Below are 19,344 nucleotides of genomic sequence, written 5' to 3' on the forward strand. Positions count from 1 at the left end.
TTAAAGTTGGAACAGCTTTGTTCAAAGTAAGAACTAAAGTTCAAGAAATTTCTGAAGACAAGTTTAATTTTTCTCATTTAATATAGTTCAAATGTTGAAAGTTTTACTGATTGTTCTTATTTTACTTTTTTAAAGGTGATTCTAAAAGTTTAAGATGTCATTCACGTAAGCAGATACTTGATTTCTTTCCTGCTACACGTCCAGAATCCTGGGTGGAGACACGACTAGTGGGATTGGTTTTGGTCCCTGTTGGTGCTGTGTCAGAAGTAGTCATGAAAGCAAGTTAGAATACTGTGATACAGGACCATTTCCCCTGTCACTGGTTTCCCTCCAACTTGTGTTTTTTCTCAGAAGAATGATGTTGGAATATCTTTTCCTAAATTTTTCTAACCTAATACTCCTGGGAGTAGCATATAGTATGGTCTACGTCAGTATTGTGGGTTTTACTTATCTTTTTGGATTAATGGAATTGTGGCAACATTAGTAGTTATGTAGGCTGTGAATATATATAACAAACAAATGTGTTGAAAATTACTGTTTCACGGGAGAAATAGTTGTGCTTTCACAACATGAAACAGAAGGCTCTTTGATTTAGAATCGTCAGGTTGACAATTTTAGAGTTAAGGCCAGGGTTTCTAGGCTTAGTTTATAAAAGACATGGTGAGCACCAAAGGGGCTGTGACATCTTCCCAAGGACAAATAGTAACATTCCCACACTTTTTTTTTACCATTTAAAAAAATGTCTTAAAATGTCTATGATAGAAGTAGTGTATATGTCGGTAGACAAACCACTTAGAGATTTCACCTTGTTCTTAGGTGTATCTTGTGGTCATTGGTGACCTTTAATCTTTTATTTTCACATCTTATATTTTCTTCCCTATGTAGTTCTTTGTGGGTTTCCTTTGGGGCATTTAGTTTTGAATCAAGTTCACATATTCAGGGAGCTTAACATCAGTGAATATGGTACTGTGGTATCACTAAGTTCCATTGTAAAAGATATTTTGATTATTCACATTAAATCTTTTGAGTTAACTGAATTAACATGCTGATTGTTTGCATCATGTTAAAATGCATTTGTTGCCATCACAAACAGTTTAATGGAATATAAGCCATATTTCCCCATATTCCTGAAAATTTGAGAAGAGCTATGAAAGGAAGATTGACTAGGCAATTGAAGTTTACAACATTGAAGAATTGTGAGCTATGTAAACATTTTTATATGAAATAGGTCTATTTCTTAGTATTCTAAGCCTCATCCCAATACACCTTTTCTGTTTCACTCATGAAGGAAGCATGAAAAAGTACTTTGAATATACCTATCTACAGCAAATAGATGGCCATCTTTGGAATTACTCAGTTTTTATAAATAGAAGTAATTATTTCTGGGAAATTTAAATGGATGTAACAGCTAGGTACAGTCCATCACAGAAAAGGAAAGGACTAGACTAAAACAGTTGAAAATGTTTTGTTTCCTGCATATTGAATATGAAAAAGATTAAAAACCCAACAAGGATTTTAAAAGGGACAGTTCCACTTAAATATGTCTATTATTTCAGTGTTAGTTGAAAATATTTTGTTACTGGACTACTGTTCAAATTTACTACTATTGATACTGTCAAGTATTTACATTTATTAAAAATTTGACTTCCGGTAGATCTTAAGATCTGGGACAGGTCACCCAATCTAGGTCAACTGCTTCAGTTTATAAATAGCTAAGAGAATTGAGGCAAAAATCTCTTGGGCCCCTTCCTGCTGTGCCATTCTAAGGCATACAAGATTAAATTGAGTGGGGAAATGTAGCCCTCTAGTGGTCATCATGCTTACACTGGTGTGTCTAGCATATTTATAAAATTTAATCTTTCCCATTTCTATTTAGTCCCCTTATAACCACCTCCCCTCAGCAATCACCACACTGTTGTCCATGAGTCCTTTTTCCTTTTTAATCCACCCTTCTACCCACTAACCTACCCCACACCTTAGCTGTCATCCTGCTCTCCATGTATGAGTCTGTCTCTATTTTGCTTGTTAGTTCAGTTCATTAGATTCCACATGTGAGTGAAATCATATGGTATTTGTCTTTCTTTGGCTTATTTCACTCAGCATAATGTTCTCCAAGTCCATCCATCCTGTTGCAATGGGTAAGATTTTCTTTTTTATGGCCGAGTAGTAGTCCATTGTATAAGTGCCCCATAGTTTTATCCACTCATCTACTGATGGACACTTGGGCTGCTCCCAATATCTTGGTGATTGTAAATGCTGCAAGCATCTAGCATTTTTCTAAAGTTACTGATTTTAAGAAATTGTTGAATCAGACTTTAGTAATATATGGCATAAAAATGGGGAAAATGGTGTTGGGGATATCACTCTCTAATAAATGTTAGTGTTAGATTGTAACCCACTTATGTAACCTACTTTTTGAGTTATAACAACATAGTCCAGAGTAATAGAATTGCCCTGTACTTTACAAGATGAATGATTGAACCCAGGCACTTGGCTGATGTATGTTGTGATTATTATCAGATAATTGTGCATATTAAGTATAGGATAAATAAGGTGGATGGTGAAGTAGATCATGCTATATCCATATTATGAACCACATAGCTATTAATAAGTTAGACTTAGATTTGTAGACCTGGAGTTTATGATACGGCCTTCGAGGAAAATGTTATAGAATAATTTTATGTATTCATATATCCATTTTTGCTCAAAAGGAAGTGGAAGAAACCTCAAACCATTGTATAAACATGTCTGTATAAGCAAAGATAATCAATCAGAAAGGGTATAAACCAAATAATATTATTACCTTTAGGGGCATGAGATTTGGAAAGATGTGGGCAGATTAGTTTTTTATTTGTCTCTCTTAAATTGTTAAGGGAAACCTTTAAAACCAAAACTATTAATAGTTTTAGAGGACTAGGTCTGGCTCTTAGTTTCAGAACTGATGACCAGCAGAAAACAGTTAAATCAGCTCCTGCACTGATTTTCCGAGTTTGTCCATTGTTTCAATGGATGTTCACACTTGATAATCTCCCTAGGTATGTAAGACTGATGCCCAAGTTGGTTAGAATGTGTGGTTTGGTATTTCTCTTTACTTTGCTGGTAAGCTTTTCCCTTGCTCTGGGAATTAGTTCCTTTCCTTTTTAGCCCGGTCACATTTGTTAAGGGAGGGCCCTAATGAAAAGGCTATTCTCTGAGGTCTTGAGGTGGAAATGATTGGTTCTGAAAATTCTGCAGTGGCATTTTCAACAATTTATAATTATTGAAAGCTTATTATGAAGGCTGTCTCAGTATCTTCATCCAAAATGCTCCAGGATAATTTAGGCAACAGTTCAGGCTCTCAAAATGAAGATGGCTCTGTCTTTTCACAGGCTGAACACAATATTGTTGCAACTTACTTGATTATGGCAGGTATGGATGTTTATTACTCTGTTAACGGTCTTTTTGCTTTCGAGTGGGCATAGAAAAGCAGGGGTTTTCAGCATAAGGCAGTAGAAAAAGCATGGGTTCAGAGGTAATGTTTCAGGCTCCACATTGATGGCAAACCTGAAGTCACTTATCCTTTCTGCGTTGGGGTGCTCAAGTGATTAAGGCTGATGATACCCACTCTGTTTTCTGGCTGTGAAGATCAAATAAGAGAATGCAGGTGAGGCAATAAATGAAAACACTGTTAATGGTGGTTAATGCCACGCATCACTTTGAATCTTGACGCACAATGTAATAGCAGTGAAGTGGGGCTGAGAAAAGTTTATAAAATTAGTAATTCTTTTATAATCCATATAATTGGTTAATACATTGTTAATTTTTTATTGGGGAAGACTGTACCATGACAAAATGCATTTTTATGTCATTTACATACTTTTTGTAGTTTTACATACTTTTTGTAGTTTTGTCCTTGGTGGTGGAGTCTAGTTAAGATTGAAAAGTCCTGGAAAGAAAATTGGTATCATAAAAAGAGAGAGCAGCGTGTATTGGCAGTCACTGAGGATGGAGTTGGAAAATTCAGCCCCTTCCAGAGTGCTGTATTGAAAAGGGCTCGAGCTTTGGAGTTCATCTTTTAGTATCTCTGCAACAGTGAACGACTTCTTTCACCTCCTTGTCCTTTTATTTTCGTATCTTTTCAATGGGGGTAAGAGTAAGCTACTTGTTATGATTCTTGTGGAGTGACATTTACTGACATAAATACACAAATGACACATATAGTAGGTGCTGGACAAATATTTGTCCTCCCCCCATAACATACATTCACTGATGCGTATATTGGATTAAGATGAACGAATGGGGGAAATGACAATAGCTCTCTGCTTATCTTTATTCACAGGTTGAATTGTGGTATAAATTTTATGTTGGCCAGTCACCATATTTCCAACTATGCTCAGTAATGCATTTCAGCCATAACTGTTATTTTTGGATTGATTTAAACACATTTTCAAATATGTTCACAAGCAGAGTGAAAAGTAAAACAAATCATACTGTATCTAGTTTATTTCTTACAATTTTTAGTTTCCCTGTAATTCACGATTAGAATGTTATTTCTGTGCTATACTGTATTTTCTGAGTTAATTTTTGTAAATTTTAACGACATGCTAACTCATTCATTTGAATACTTCTGTATGATAATTACTGGACAAGTTCTTTTGATTTTTTTTTCTGTATGAGAAAACAGTACGCCACGTAAAGAGAAAATCATATTACAATTACATAGAAATACTTTGTATATAAAACTTTTGGTTTAGTTTTTCTTTTTGTAGATGACCAAGAAAAGCTATCATTTTTGATGTAGTTACAGAAATAGTGTGCAAAGAAAATTTCCTGTTAAAGTGTTCTACACAGTTCTTACCTCTGTGGCATTCATAGTGGTAATGTTACTGCTGTGAGTCCGATGACTGCGGCTGCCACTGCCACCACCTCTCTACTGCCGCGGGTACTAATGCCACCATTTGAATAGTTGGTGTATACTAAGCACTGTTCTAAATACACGTACAGCATAGCTCATCCTTACACTAATTCAGTAAGTGAGTCCGTTTTACTTCCCCCTTTATAGAGATGGAGAGTTTAGGTAACTTGCCCAACACACATGTCTGCTAAGTAGTTAGATCAGGGTTCGCACTTAGGCATTTTGGTTCTTGAGCCCTCACATAAATCACAGCAGTGTTATCAAGGGGTATCATGAATATTTGGGTTTTTAGTAGATGAGCTGAAGGGAGCATATCTAACCTCTTTATGCTTTTGTTCAAACATTTATTATTTTTAAGTTCCCCTAATTTTCACCTTCAACAAAACATGTGAACTTCCCAAATACAAAATTATGAGGAAAAATGTTCAAACATTTATTTCATTTGTTACTTTTACTAAGAGCCTATTTAGATTTTTTAATTTAATTTTTAATTTACCATTTCTCTTAGATTTTAGCTATTACAAACTTTTACCAACTTCAGCAATATCTCTTTCTACAGCCGAGGGCATGAGGTCATGGTGAATGGAGGATCTGAAATTCAGTATGAATTCAGACAATTCTAGGACACCAATGACACTTGAGTTTCTTCACCTGCAAGGCAATGAGTCAGATCTAAGACAGAAAACTTGACTAGAGTGATATAACCTGTGAGGCTTCTCAATTACTTGAAAGCCAGCCCCACTTCCTCTCTGGATAGCCACACCTTGCTCTGTGTGGGTGCTGGAGGAAGAACTCAGATTTGGACATGTTGAGGTTTGAGTAACATTGGAATAGTCCTATGATCTAACACACATAGATACCTCAAAAATATTTAGTGACACTTAAAAGAAAAGGGATATGGAACTGGAGCTTGGCTTGGGGCTGGAAAGTAACAGAAGAGCTTGTAGGATGATAGTGTATAAAGTCTGTCCAAAAAGTATCCAATATGAAAAATAGAGACATTTCTTGAAGATACAAGAAACATTGTACACAGGACAAGGACGCCTCAGGCCCCTTGAAAGGAGGCACCTTGGGACCTCACACAGTTCTCCCAACTGCCACCAGCTGCCCTGTTGTATTTTCCTGAATCTCATAACAGTCTCAAATCTCCACCCTATCAAAGGTGATTTTAATTTTGAGAAAAGCCAGAAGTCACAGGGCACCAAATCTGGGCTGTAGCAGGACTGAGTCACCTGGGTGATTTGATGTTTCACCAAAAAACTGCATGAGATGTGATGCATGAGCAGGCATGTTGTCATGATGAAGCTGCCAGTCACCAGCTGCCCCTAGCTGTGGACTTCTGAAGCATCCAAATAGTTTCCATAGAGGAATGTTCAACTTTAATGCAAAATTTGATGCAGTTTCATTGCTATACTCGCTCAGGGATTTTGAATGTGACAGCCACATAGGACACATGCTCACTGGCATCTACCTCCCCCAATGATGAGTACAGTGAAGTCATTATTGTTCTCATATGCACATTCTAGTCCACTCTCCTTGCCTGCCAGGTTACATCAATGTCACACAAACTGTTCTTGTTATATTAACAATCATTGAACTTTTTCCAGACAGATCTCGTATGACAGTTGAGGCTTGAGAAGGATACTATAAAGAAAGACTCTCAGGCATTTGAAAGGAGGAGGAGGATGAAGTTAAGCTCCAAAAGTAATGAAACAGTCCTACATATATCCTAACTATCAGCAGGGCTGGTATGAAAGGCAAGTGAAGAATTTAAAGGGCTGTGATTAACAGTGATGACATTACAACCAGTCTTGCCCTGGCCAGGTGACTCGGTTGGAGCATCGTCCCATACACCAAAATTTGCAGATTCAATCCCTGATCAGGGAGCATACCTAGATTTCGGGTTTGATCCCTGGGGCATGTATGAAAGGCATCCGATCTATGTTTATCTCTGTCTCTCAACTCAATAAACATATCCTTGGGTGAGGATTAAAAAGAAGGACACAGGGACAAAGCCAAAGAAGGTGGGTTTGAGGGTGGGAGGTGGGAATTGGTGGAGCGCGGGATGAGCGTGGTGGGGTGAAAATGGAGATGACTGTACTTGAACAACAATAAAAAAAAGCCAGTCTTTGGTACTGATTTATGCAATTGGCAGATTTTCTAATGTTTTAATTTTCTTACTTCTGTATTACAGAAGGGCTGTGAAGATATGAAACTAGTTTTAGGAACAGCTAGAGCTCTTCAAATCGATGAATTAAAATGGATTTACTATGTTTAAAATTTTTAAATTTTATTTAATTTTTTAATAGCTAACATTTTGATTTACTTATTTCCATTCTTTACTGTGCAGAAAAATTTAATATAGTTAAAACCATATGGTATACACATCATATATGCTTCTTTTTACATTTAATTTTATATCATAAGCATTTCCCTGTTAGACAATGCTATGTGAAAATACTTTTAACCAGTATAAGAGTCCCTCACATGGCTATTCCACAATTTATTTAACCTCTCCAATCTTGAGCATTTAATCTATTTCTTTAATATAAATAGGGCTGTGATGAATGTCTTTGTGAAGGAAAAACTATTTTTAGGGTTACTAATATATGTATATTTATTGTAAATTATTCAAACATTACAGAAATGTATGATTTAGCACAGTATTTTAAAATAGTGGGTTGAGCAATATACTTGGAATATATTTGGAAGCAAATGACATTTTGATGTTTTGCTTTTTATCACACACAAAAATACCAAACATAAAGAAAAGTAGGGGAAATAGTATCATGAATTACCACATACTCATCACCTGGGTATATACTTTTTGCTTTTTCTTCACTTTTAAGATTTACATGGACTAAAGTTCACCCCTTTTTGTGTGTCCTGTGACTAGACAAATGCATAGTCATGTTACCACCACCACGATCAGGTGACATTCTGTCACCCCCTCCCCCCAAATTTCCTCATTCTTCTGCTCTGTTGTGAACCCTTTTGCCACCCCAATCCCTGGCAAGCATTCATCTGCTTCCTATTATTTTTTTCTTTTTGCCTTCTCCAGAGTGTCATGTAGATGGAATCAGCAGGCCCACGACTAGCGTGAGGCATGTGATGTGCCTACAGCGCAAAACGCAAGGAGGTAGCACTCTCAGGTCTGAACCTGCGGAGCACTGCTCTGCCCACCCGCCTTGCCCCAGCCTGCTCCTCCGCCCTAGGAATCAGACCGTGTGCAACATTCGGGTGTGGCTTCTTCAACGCAACATAATGCATTAGGGAGTAACACGTGCTGTTAGATTTAATAATGGTTTATTCCTTTTTATTGCTGAGTATTATTCTTTGTACCCCCCTTTTCAAATGCACTCGTCAATTAACAGACATGTACGTTATTTCAACTTGCTGGCCATCATGAATAAAGCTTCTGTGAACATCCATGTGCACTATCAAATTTTTGTGTGGATGTATGTTCTCATTTATCTTTTTTTTTGTACTGCTTGGTTATGTTTTTAATTGTATTTTTCCTTTACTTTTTAACCCCCTTATATCCTTTTCTCCCTTGCAGTCACCACACTGCTGTCCATGTTCACGAGTCCTTTTTCCTCTTTGCTCCACCTCTTAACCTTCTCCCCAATAGCTGTTATCCTGCTCTCTATGTCTGTCTCTGTTTTGCCTATTTGTTCAGTTTGTTCATTAGATTCCACATATAAGTGAAGTCATGTGATCTTTGTCTTTTTTTTTTACAGCCGAGTAGTATTCCATTGTGTACATGTCCTACAGTTGTTTCATCTACTCATCTACTGATGAACACTTGGGCTGCTTCCATATCTTGATGACTGTAAAAAAGCATAAAGCACCTAGTATTCCCAGATGGTCTCCCATCCAAGTACTAACCAAGGCTGACCCTGGTTAGCTTCCAGGATCAGACAAGGTCTGGTGCATTCAGGATGGCAAGGCATTACACTCATTTGAGTATATACCTAGGAGTGGGATTGTTGTGTCAAATGGTAATGGTATGCTTAACTTTATGGGAAACTGCCAAAGTGTTTTCCCGAGTGCCTGTACCAGCTGGTATTCCTACCAGCTATATATGACAGCTTGAATTACTCTGCATCCTCAGGGGCTCTTGGTATTGCCAACTTTAAAAAAAAACACACATAGCAGGTGTGTCCATCACTTAGATTTAACAATCCACTTGAAGTTTTAATATTTTAAAGTAAATTATCATGTCATCCTACCTTTAAAAATTTCAGTATGTATGTCTAAAATATAAAGATATTTCCCTACATAAGCACAATATCATTATTATGCCTAACAAGTACAACAATAATTTCTTAATATCATCTAAAACCCAGTCATATTCAAGTTCCCCCAGTTGTCATTAAATGTCTTAATGTGCTCAGCCTGAAAACACGAACTAGGGTATAACATGTCAGAGTGTACTTCATGTGGAAAGGGTAGGCACTGTTTCTTAGAAAGTTGTTTACATGGGACTTTTTTTAAACATAATTTTTTATTTTTCAATTTCAGTTAACATACAATATTATATTAGTTTCAGTGTACAATATAGTGATTAGACTTTTATATAGCCCAGAAAGTGATCGCCCCAATCAATCTAGTACCCATCTGACACCATACCCCTATGCTATACTGTACATCCCCATGACTATTTTCTAACTACCAATTTGTATTTCTTAATCCTTCCCCCCTTTTTACTCATTCCCCAAACCCTGTTCCATATGGCAACCATCCAATGTTCTCTGTATCCATGAGTTTGTTTTGTTTGTTGATTTTTTAAAGATTCTTCATAATAAGTGAAATCGTGTGGTATTTGTCTTTCTCTGTCTGACTTATTTCACTCAGTTTAATACCCTGTAGGTCCATTGATGTTGCAAATGGTAAGATTTCATTCTTTTACGGGTGATTCATATTCACATTCCATTGTATATATGTATCACTTCTTATTTATTTAATCACCTTCTGATGGACACTTAGGTTGTTTCCATATCTTGGCTGTTGTAAATAATGCTGTAATGAATATATATGTATATATATGCATAAAAGGGGCTTAAATGTTTAATTTTGACACTACTTTTAAGCATTTTTAAACATAAAATAAAGTATATAATATTTTTGTGTATGTTCTCAGGTACGATAAGTATTCTCAGCAACATCATAGTTCTGAGCACCTTCATCAAGTTCAAAGAGCTTCGGACACCCACAGGTGCAGTTATCATTAACCTGGCTGTCACAGATATAGGGGTCAGTAGCATTGGCTATCCCATGTCTGCTGCTTCCGATCTGCATGGAAGTTGGAAATTTGGATATGCGGGGTGTCAGGTATTGGAGATCTTTGGAATGAAATCTTAAAAAAGTAGATTAAAGCGTTAGGCATTTAAATGTCTAAAAAAATTCCATGGTTTTAATAAAATAAGATCATACAAGATACTAGTTATGGTGCTCTTATTAAAAACAGTTTCAGGAGTGGTTGAGAAATATATTCTTTAATATGAGAAATGAAATTACTGGCCATATTTATATATTTTTAAAATTTCCCCAACCCAAAGGAAAAAAAACAAATAAAAAATTAACATTCAACTAAAGAACAAAAGCAAATACTTGCATATTCAAGTGAAAACTAGCACATTGCAAATTGGAAAACAAATACCATGCTTTTATTTGAAACAATAAATATTAATGACATATCATAATATCTAAATAAGATAGTTAAGCTGTCTACCACATTATTGATTTTTTTGGTATGGGAAGTCCTCCATGAGAATTGCTGTTAAATATATCTACTATTATTTTTACTGACAACAAAATAAATTAATATTAATTTTCATTAAGATAGTAGGCAAATAAGACTCTTGGTCTGATTTTTTAAAAGTTTACTATATTAACTATAAAATTGTAAAGAGTAAAATGAGACTAACAGAGAAAATGAATACCCATCTATGCACCAGCCAGTTTTATCAAATCTTAATGCTTTTCAACATGTGCTTCAGGTTGTTTTTCTCTTCAAAGATAAAAAACTTTACAGATGCTGTTGAAGGTCAGTGCAGACCATTCTGATCTTACTCCTTTTTCTCCCATGAATGTTTTTCTATCTTACTACATAAGATAGAAGATGTTTATGTACATTTCTGTGTACATAAACTAAATACTGGTTGAATGTTTTAAATTTTGTGTAAATCATATATTGTCTGCATTATACAATTTTCATTAGTCAATAGTTTTGAGGTTGAGCCATGTTGATGCATATAGCTATAAGTCATTAATTTCATGAACATACCCCAACATGCTTACTCATTTTTCTGTTATTGAGCATTTCTTCCCAATGCTTTTCTCTCATTAAAAAAAAAGGCTTCACTGAATGTTCTTATACATGCCTCGTACAATATGTGAGGGTTTCTTTAGACACATCGCTTAGGGGAGGGTAGTTGGGTTGTAGAAAATATTCATTTTCAAACTTATCAGATGTGGCCAAATTGCTCTCCAAAATGGTGATGCCATTTATAAGAGCTTCTATTACTTCACATTCTCCCCAGGGCTTTGGATTGTCAGACTTTAAATTTTATAATCATTTTGATAGGTGTATTATGGTGTCTATAATGTTCACTTCTTTGAATATGTAATGTGGTACATATATTTTTATGTCATAAACATTCAGATTTCCTCTTGTATAAATAGCCTCTTTTTCTGGTTGTCTTTTCCCGTTATTAAGTTGTCTACCTTCTGAACACTAATCTTTTGTTGGTTACGTGCACTGTACCTAACTTATGGTTTGAATTTGCACTCTAGAGTATATTGTATAGAAATTTTATTTTGTCTTTAAATGTTAAAAAAGTTTATTTTAATTAATGAAGTCTCAAAACACTTTTCATAAATACCTTTTTTAAACCAGTTACAATTTGACAATGGAAGATGTGTTTTAAAATTAGTACAAAAGAGCAGAGGGGGGCAATAATGATGGAAAGAAGGGGAAGGGGCCAGATGAAGCACATGTATGAATGGCCCACAGACACGGACAACAGTGTGGGAATTGACAGTGGGATGGGGATGGGTGGGACAGGTGGAGGAGGGCAAAGGGGAAAAGCTGGGACAATTACAATAGAAAAACAATAAAAAATGATTTAATAAAATCAGCATAATAAAATACATTTAATGTATTTAAAATATATTCTCACAATGGGATAAAAATGTAAATGTCTCTTGGAAGGTGTGTAGAGTGGTGGATTCTGTACAATTTTGATTTTCAGATTTATGCTGGCTTGAATATCTTTTTTGGAATGGCAAGTATTGGCTTACTCATGGTCGTGGCCTTGGATCGATACCTGACCATTTGCCGACCTGATGCAGGTGCAGTGCTTTTCTCAGCTTTCTCAATGAATCCTTTTCTTGCCTAAGTGCCCCTTGACACAAAGCCACTTTCAAGTGTGAATATAATGGCTGCAATTGCAGTCAGCTCCATTTCTCCGACGATCTTTGTTCAAAAGTTTAATGACTTCCTATTATACTTAGAATAAAATTCAAATTTCCTAAGAGTTTCAGAGCCCAGCTGCTTTTCTAGCTTTGACTAGCATTCCCTCACTTTGGGGTCTTGGCCAACCCTTCTCCCAATTTTGGGACTTTGTAGATGCTGTTTCCTTAGGTCTAGAAAGTGCTTCTCTCAGCTTATCCTCTGGCTGATCTGGTAATCCTTGTGTATAGGCTTTTTTTATTTGAAGATTTTATTTATTTATTTTTAGAGAGGGGAAGGGAGGGAGAAAAAGAGGGAGAGAAACATTAATGTGTGCTTGCCTCTTGTGCACCCCCTACTTGGGACCTGGCGCACAACCCAGGCATGTGCCCTGACTGGAAATTGAACCTGCGACACTTTGGTTCGCAGGCTGGCACTCAATCCACTGAGCCACACCAGCCAGGGCTGTGCATAGGCTTTGAGTGAGCTAAGGTGCTCTATAAACAATCTACTTGATAACAATTTTTAAATAATCAGTTAAAATAAAATGAGGATATGAATTGCATTACTGGCAAATGATGCGACTATTTCATATGTTTGTTAACAGGAAGAAGAGCGGCCACACGCACTTACCTCAGCATGATCCTGGGGGCCTGGGTCAATGGCCTCTTCTGGGCTTTGATGCCTATCATAGGGTGGGCTAGTTATGCCCCCGATCCTACAGGTGCTACCTGTACCATAAACTGGCGGAAAAATGATGTGTAAGGGACACTTTTACACTTGATAATCAATGCTTCTGATGTAGACATGTTCTTACCATTTCAAATTTAAGCTCACATCAAATGTTTTCCGTACAGAGTGTTGAAGAGCTTCCTTGGTAGGGGTGATGTGATTCCAGCATTGAATTATGCTTGTTTGCAAGTAAAGGCCGTCCAGCACCCCTTGCCATGATTAGCCTATCCCTTCATCTCTCTCCTCTGGCAGCAAAGGAGATACAGGGCACCCTTTGGCATCTGCACCTCAGAGGCAGAATCTGCGAGGCATAAGGGGTGTTGGTATTGCTAGACAGCACGCAGCTCGGGCAAAAGCCAGGGTTGGCTCCTTCCCGTCTTTTCAAAATGATCCAGTGATAAAGCACCTTCTGAGAATTATGCAGCAAAAGCACCATCCCTGCAAGGATTTTCTTGCTAGTTAGTGATGCTTTTCTATATTTACCAAGGAAGAGGATAATTTAGTTTGTTAAAGAAAATGAAACAAAGTTTCTAACTCTAAAACTAAATCTAAAACCTTTTGTGTAAAAGGTGGACAAGTACACATTTTAAGTTTTACAGGCAAGACTATGCCTATTACAACATTCCACTGCCTGTGCAAGCAGCCATGGACAGGATGTAAAGGGGTGTCCAGCCTGTGGCATGGGCTGCTTGCGGCCCAGCACAAAATCATAAATTTACTTAAAACTTTTTTTTGCTCATCAGATTTCATTAGTGTTTGTGTATTTAATGTGTGGCCTAAAACAACTCTTCTTCTTCCAGTGTGGCCTCGAGATGCCAAGAGTTTGGACACCTCTGTCAGAATGTGGGCCCAACAAAACTTTATTTACAAACATAGATGACAGGCTGGCTTTGGCCCGGAGGCCATAGTTGGCCAACCCCTAGACCAAATGGACTGAGAGTCAAATACACGTCCTAAGCCGTCAAATAATATAATGGCTGCTGGACAGTGCCAGTATTGTTTCCAATAATAATCCTGCTCCCTCTCCTCGATTTAGTACATTAAGCAAGCAGTCCTGTAATGACTCCCTTTTCTTACTTTCAGATCTTTTGTGTCCTTCACCATGACAGTCATCGTGATAAATTTTCTTGTGCCCTTGACAGTGATGTCCTACTGCTATTACCATGTTGCTCGATCCATTGCATGTCGCACTGCTGGAAACTGCACTGACTTCCTCAGCAGAGACTGGCCAGACCAGGTAGCCGTAACAAAGGTAAGGCGCTAACATCCTTGAAATGCATAGTAATCAGGCTTTTACATGTCCGTGGTCCCCTGGCCCCTGCCATCACTTCTCCCCACCCCCTTGATTCTTACTGTCTGGTTCTTTTGTTTCTTGTTTGCCTCCATATTCCTAAACAATGCAAATCTGCTGTTTTCAATATTTTTGTTTGCTCTTCTTGACTTCTCACTGTGGACAATGAGGATTTGTTTCTCTTATGCAACCAAACTTTTCTATTCTTCCTCACCAACCTTTCTCTTTCCTCATCTTGTTTGGTTAGATGGAGAGTCAAGTTTACATTGTTGTGATTACCTAAATTTTACTTATTGCAGATTTCTGTTGGGGTCAATGATTTGTATTTCATTTTAAATGATTTTTAAAATTTTTCAATCACAATTGATGTACAATATGATATTAGTTTCAGGTGTACAACCCAGTGATTAGACATTCATATAATTTACTGAGTGATCACCCTGATTCATTTTTTATAAAACTTTTTGCCCATGGAGTTAATGATTTGTTTATTTTTTTATTTCTTGCTCTTTCTCCCTTCTTCTCTCTCCCTTTGTTCGTTTGCTTACTCCCCTGTGCACCTGTCACTAATTCATCTCTAATCTCTCCGCCAGCAGCATCAGTTTCCTCTCAGTACTTTCAAAGGCATCGGAGACTCTCTCCTTTTCTTGGAATGTTGCTTCCTGGCACTCCCGGGCCTCTTGTCCTGCTCTACACCAGCTGTTTTCTAAAACCACAGTCCAGAAAGCTGGCATCCTCTCTCTTGGGTCAGACCTCCTGGTTTCTGGTTTTCATGTCTTCCTTTTTCTTGGTTATTTCCTCTCATTTGGTGGAGCACATTCGCAAGCAGATTCCTGAGAAAGCTATCAGGAAGTAAAGTTTTAAAGATTTTGCATGCCTGAAAATGTTCTAAAATTCTACTATCACAATGGACTGATTGTTTGCCTGGTATAAAATTCTAAGTAGACAAATGATCTTCCAAGAACTTTGAAGGCATGCCCTATAATCTTCTAGCTTCTGGTGTTGCTCTTGAGAAGGTTCACAGCATGCTGGTGACTGACTCTTTGTTGCAATCTGTGTTATCTCTGGAAGCTGGTAAGATCTGGTTTTCTGGATGTTCATGCTGGTGTGCCTTGGTGTGGCTCTTCGTTTACCATGTGCTGGGCTGTGGTAAGTGCCTGCACTAGGGAGACCCGGGCCCCCCTTTGGGAGAGTTCTTACGTTATTTCTCTGGTGATCTCCCACCCTGCTTTGTTTTCTCCGTTCTCTTTTCCTGGAACTTTTTTTATTTGGATATTTAATCTCCTGGATTTATCTTCTAATTTTAAAAAATTTGTCTCTTTTATGTTGTCCCTGTTTGGGGTTTGTTTTTATTTCTACTTTCTGACAGATTTCCTCAGCCTTGTCCAGGTCTGGGATCGGGTAGGGAGAGTGACACTTAAGCCATGGGTGCAAAATTTAAGTAGGCACCAAAAAATTCAGTGATTAAAAAAGCAGTTAATGCAATATTGTTAAAAATAAAAATTAATGCAAAAGCCCATACTGAATACAATATAACTTTAAATAAAGACGGGATCTGACCCTGCACTTGCATAACTCACCTAATTTACCTTATCCTTCCTATTGCATTTAAAAATCCTGCTTTCCTATATAGGATAAAACCATTGTTACAGATAAAAGAATTATTTTACACTCTACGCTCCTTTTTAATAGCATCCTCTTCTTGTTTTATATCTTCTGTATATGTTTTCCTTGTATTCATCACATATTGTTTCTCTTGAGTTCCAGAGCCATTTTGGTCTCTGCCTGTCAGTTTTCGTGTTTCCTCAGTGTCCGGTGGTCAGTGGCTGTCCTGAGTACTGAGTGATGCACTAAAATGCTGACCAAAAGCTTCAAATGGGCTCTTTGGTTGGGATGTTTCTTTGGGGGGCTTTCCGACGATCCACTTGTCCGGGTCTTTTCTTCTGGGCTGGTCAGTTTCCAAGGACAGGAGTCTTTCTAGTGCCCGCGAGAGAGGTACAAGTCTGCCCGCCTGTATGCTATGAGTCAGAGTGGGGCGGGGGGACAGCATGCAGCACCCCTCTGTCCAGTACAGTGCTCTAGCTCTCAATTGAGCCCAGTGTCCCCCAGTCCTGAGTTTCCCTGCTTTCTCCCTTTTACACTGACCTTCTGGGTGCTTCTGGGGAGAAGAGGGGGCAGCTGCCTGGCTGCATGCAGAGGGAATTCAGAATTCTAACTGCTTTTTGAAGATTTCAGTGAGTTCTCTTTTAAGTTCCATAGGCAGCCCCACATTCAGAGCCAGCTGTCACCTCTAGTTCCTGAGACTTTCTGAGCTGTGCGCAAAGGATTAGTCTGTGTATGCCAAGAGTTCATACCACAATTACTAGAAACGAGTTAGGAGTGGGTACATATCTGCTTTTCATCAAGGCCAGCATTTGCACTCTTCCCTAGCACACCAAAAGAGAGGAGGCTCTCTCTACATTTGCGTCACATTGCATCTGTTCCACAAACTCTTGCTATCACAGATGACTTCTTTTTTTGCACATCAGCAAAGAACAATGAGGGGTAAAATTCAGTTTTTCCGTCAACAACATAAACTTATTCAAATTCCAATCTAGATCGTTTTTATGCTGTTTTAGATATGTTAGCTATTTAGATATTGGGTTTAGCAAACATTGATTTATTTTACAGATGTCTGTGATAATGATATTCACATTTCTGGTGGCATGGTCCCCTTATTCAGTCGTGTGCTTATGGGCTTCTTTTGGTGACCCAAAGAGGATCCCTCCCTCAATGGCCATCATTGCTCCACTGTTTGCAAAATCTTCTACATTCTACAATCCCTGTATTTATGTGGTTGCCAATAAAAAGTAAGTAATGTCTAAAATGCTTCTGAACAAAATAATGGGTACAGAAAAAAGTGTTTAAAAAACCACAGATAATGTTCTAAGACTTCTGGGGAGATAAATGACAGAAACTCACTTTAGCTCGTAAGTTATTTGACTCATGCAACCGGAGAACCTTACATGCCTAGAGCTCTAGTTCTGTGACAGGCTCTTCCCACATGGGTGGCAAGATGATCTCAGGCAACCCCGAACCCAAGTCCTACCAGCTCAGCGGCCCTGAATTCAAGTTTCATCTCAGATGACTCTGGCAGAGAAGCTGCTGGAAGGTTTTTGGGAGGCTCAGCTTAGTTCTTTTGGTTATCCCACCCCAAAATATGTGGAACTGGTATTTCAAAGAAAAGAGTAATTCTATTACCAGATAATGGACAAGGCAAGGCAATGTTTGGCTCCCTAAGTGGGGAGCATAGTTGTGTATTTACCAGAAAGAAGACACGCTGTTCAAATGCAAGAGAAAAATCCCAGGCTTCAGGCAGGATAGTCACTTAGGACGATGGAGAAAGAAACCCACCCCTTTTGTTAGGACCCTTGGTAAGGATTTCTTTTCTGCCTCCCCAGTGAAGCTCGGATTCTTTCATTTTCTTTTGATTTGGAAAGATGGCATAAACCAATCTGCTGAGCTTAAATCTTAGTACAGGTCAAGTAATTTGATCCTGGAATGTCAATGCTGCTTCTATTAAGCTTATGCAAGTATGCACATATTTGGGAAAGCAGCTTTAGTTATAGCCATGTGAAGAAATACAAAAACTTTTAAGGCCAAACAGATCACAGAAGAAGAGTAAAAAATACATTTTAAATTCAGAGTCTGCTGATAGCTCTTTTGGAAAGATTAATCATTCTCAAGCTCCCCTTAATTTCAACTGGCCTTTGCTCAGAAGAACAGATGCATGAAACACGTATCCCTTGTTCAAATAAATAAATAAATGATTGCAGCCAACATCAGAAGTGTCATTTAAACACATAATTATTGATTTTTATTAAATGTCTCCAATGTTTATAATTAATGACACAAAATTGGTCCTCAGCTGTACCACATACTTTTCTTCATTATAAAGGTTCTCAACAGGAGAGAAAGTTGTAGGCAAAAACTAATCTGGAAATGTCAACTGGCAGTAGTGGCCTCTTAGCCACATGTGAAAATGTTTTAAAATTCCGAGTCATTATAGGATAGTGCCAGATTTTCCCTTCTTGTTGTAGGTTTCGGAGGGCGATCTTTGCCATGTTCAAATGTCAAACCCATCAAGCTGTGACAACTTTGGATATGCCTGTGACAACTTTTTTGCCAATGGATGTACCTCAAAACCCATTGACTTCTAGAAGAATCTGAAAAAAGAGGAAAACACAAGTTATCAAAACATTTTATTTACTTTTTGCAATGTTTTAATTTTATTTAAAATATGAGTACCTTTAGAGCAAATGCAGACATAGATTATTATCCTAATAGACTGAATCCCTCAAGTGTAGTTTATAGGTCTTCTGTTTGTGCATTGGCTACCGTAGGGAATGCTTCTTTATTTCCTTATATGTAAACTTACTGTTCATCTCCTTTGATGAATCCAGACGCATGAGATGAAGGTCTCTTCTCTTTCTCTCTGTCATGGCATGCATTTCACTGTATTGATGACCTGGCATCTTGCCTGAGCAGGACATAACTATAATAATGATATAGTTAACACTCTTTAATAAATAACTACTGAAGTGAGTTGTTGGATGCTCCTAGCTAGGGACTTTGTCTAGTTTGTTTTTGGAGAATGGCAATATGTGGTAATATTGGTAACTCTACTCTAAATCAATTTTATATCATGTGCTTCTATTCTTAAAGCTAAATTTTGTAAAACTGATTGTTATGCATATTGGTAAAAAACAAATGCACAAAATAAAATTTATAATATTATAATGTCAATAGTCTGCAGTTGTTTTCTAGTATCTGCTAAGAATTGGATTATTTTTAACATTAAGTGTAGCTTCAAAGTGTAGTAACAATTACATCCATAGGAAAAGAATTTAACAGGCATTTCCTTGCAAATCTAGATATGGGCAACTATTGAAATTTTCTTGACATGTGTTTGATTTTCATTTTCCCTAGAAT

At 37.5% G+C, this 19,344-nt stretch overlaps 1 protein-coding gene across 1 annotated transcript; it reads left to right on the forward strand.

The window, feature by feature from the left end:
* The first annotated feature begins 3,302 nt into the window (after positions 1 to 3,302).
* Positions 3,303 to 19,015, forward strand: RRH (retinal pigment epithelium-derived rhodopsin homolog). The gene is made up of 7 exons (XM_045820353.1): positions 3,303 to 3,408; positions 10,038 to 10,228; positions 12,151 to 12,250; positions 12,958 to 13,111; positions 14,166 to 14,334; positions 17,044 to 17,222; positions 18,453 to 19,015. Exons 1-7 carry the CDS (start codon positions 3,303 to 3,305, stop codon positions 18,580 to 18,582), a joined length of 1,029 nt encoding a protein of 342 aa, XP_045676309.1. The 3' UTR covers positions 18,583 to 19,015.
* The last annotated feature ends 329 nt before the right edge of the window (positions 19,016 to 19,344 follow it).

Source organism: Phyllostomus hastatus, unplaced genomic scaffold (assembly GCF_019186645.2).
Source record: "Phyllostomus hastatus isolate PE091 unplaced genomic scaffold, TTU_PhHast_1.1 phas_scaffold_39, whole genome shotgun sequence".
NCBI classification, from domain to species: domain Eukaryota; kingdom Metazoa; phylum Chordata; class Mammalia; order Chiroptera; family Phyllostomidae; genus Phyllostomus; species Phyllostomus hastatus.

Excerpts from the sequence above, each read along its gene's own strand:
- RRH (XM_045820353.1), top strand. The coding sequence starts at position 3,303 with ATGCTCCAGGATAATTTAGGCAACAGTTCAGGCTCTCAAAATGAAGAT. Across the intron at positions 10,229-12,150 it reads TTGGATATGCGGGGTGTCAG|ATTTATGCTGGCTTGAATAT; the intron begins GTATTGGAGATC and ends TTTGATTTTCAG. Across the intron at positions 13,112-14,165 it reads AACTGGCGGAAAAATGATGT|ATCTTTTGTGTCCTTCACCA; the intron begins GTAAGGGACACT and ends TCTTACTTTCAG.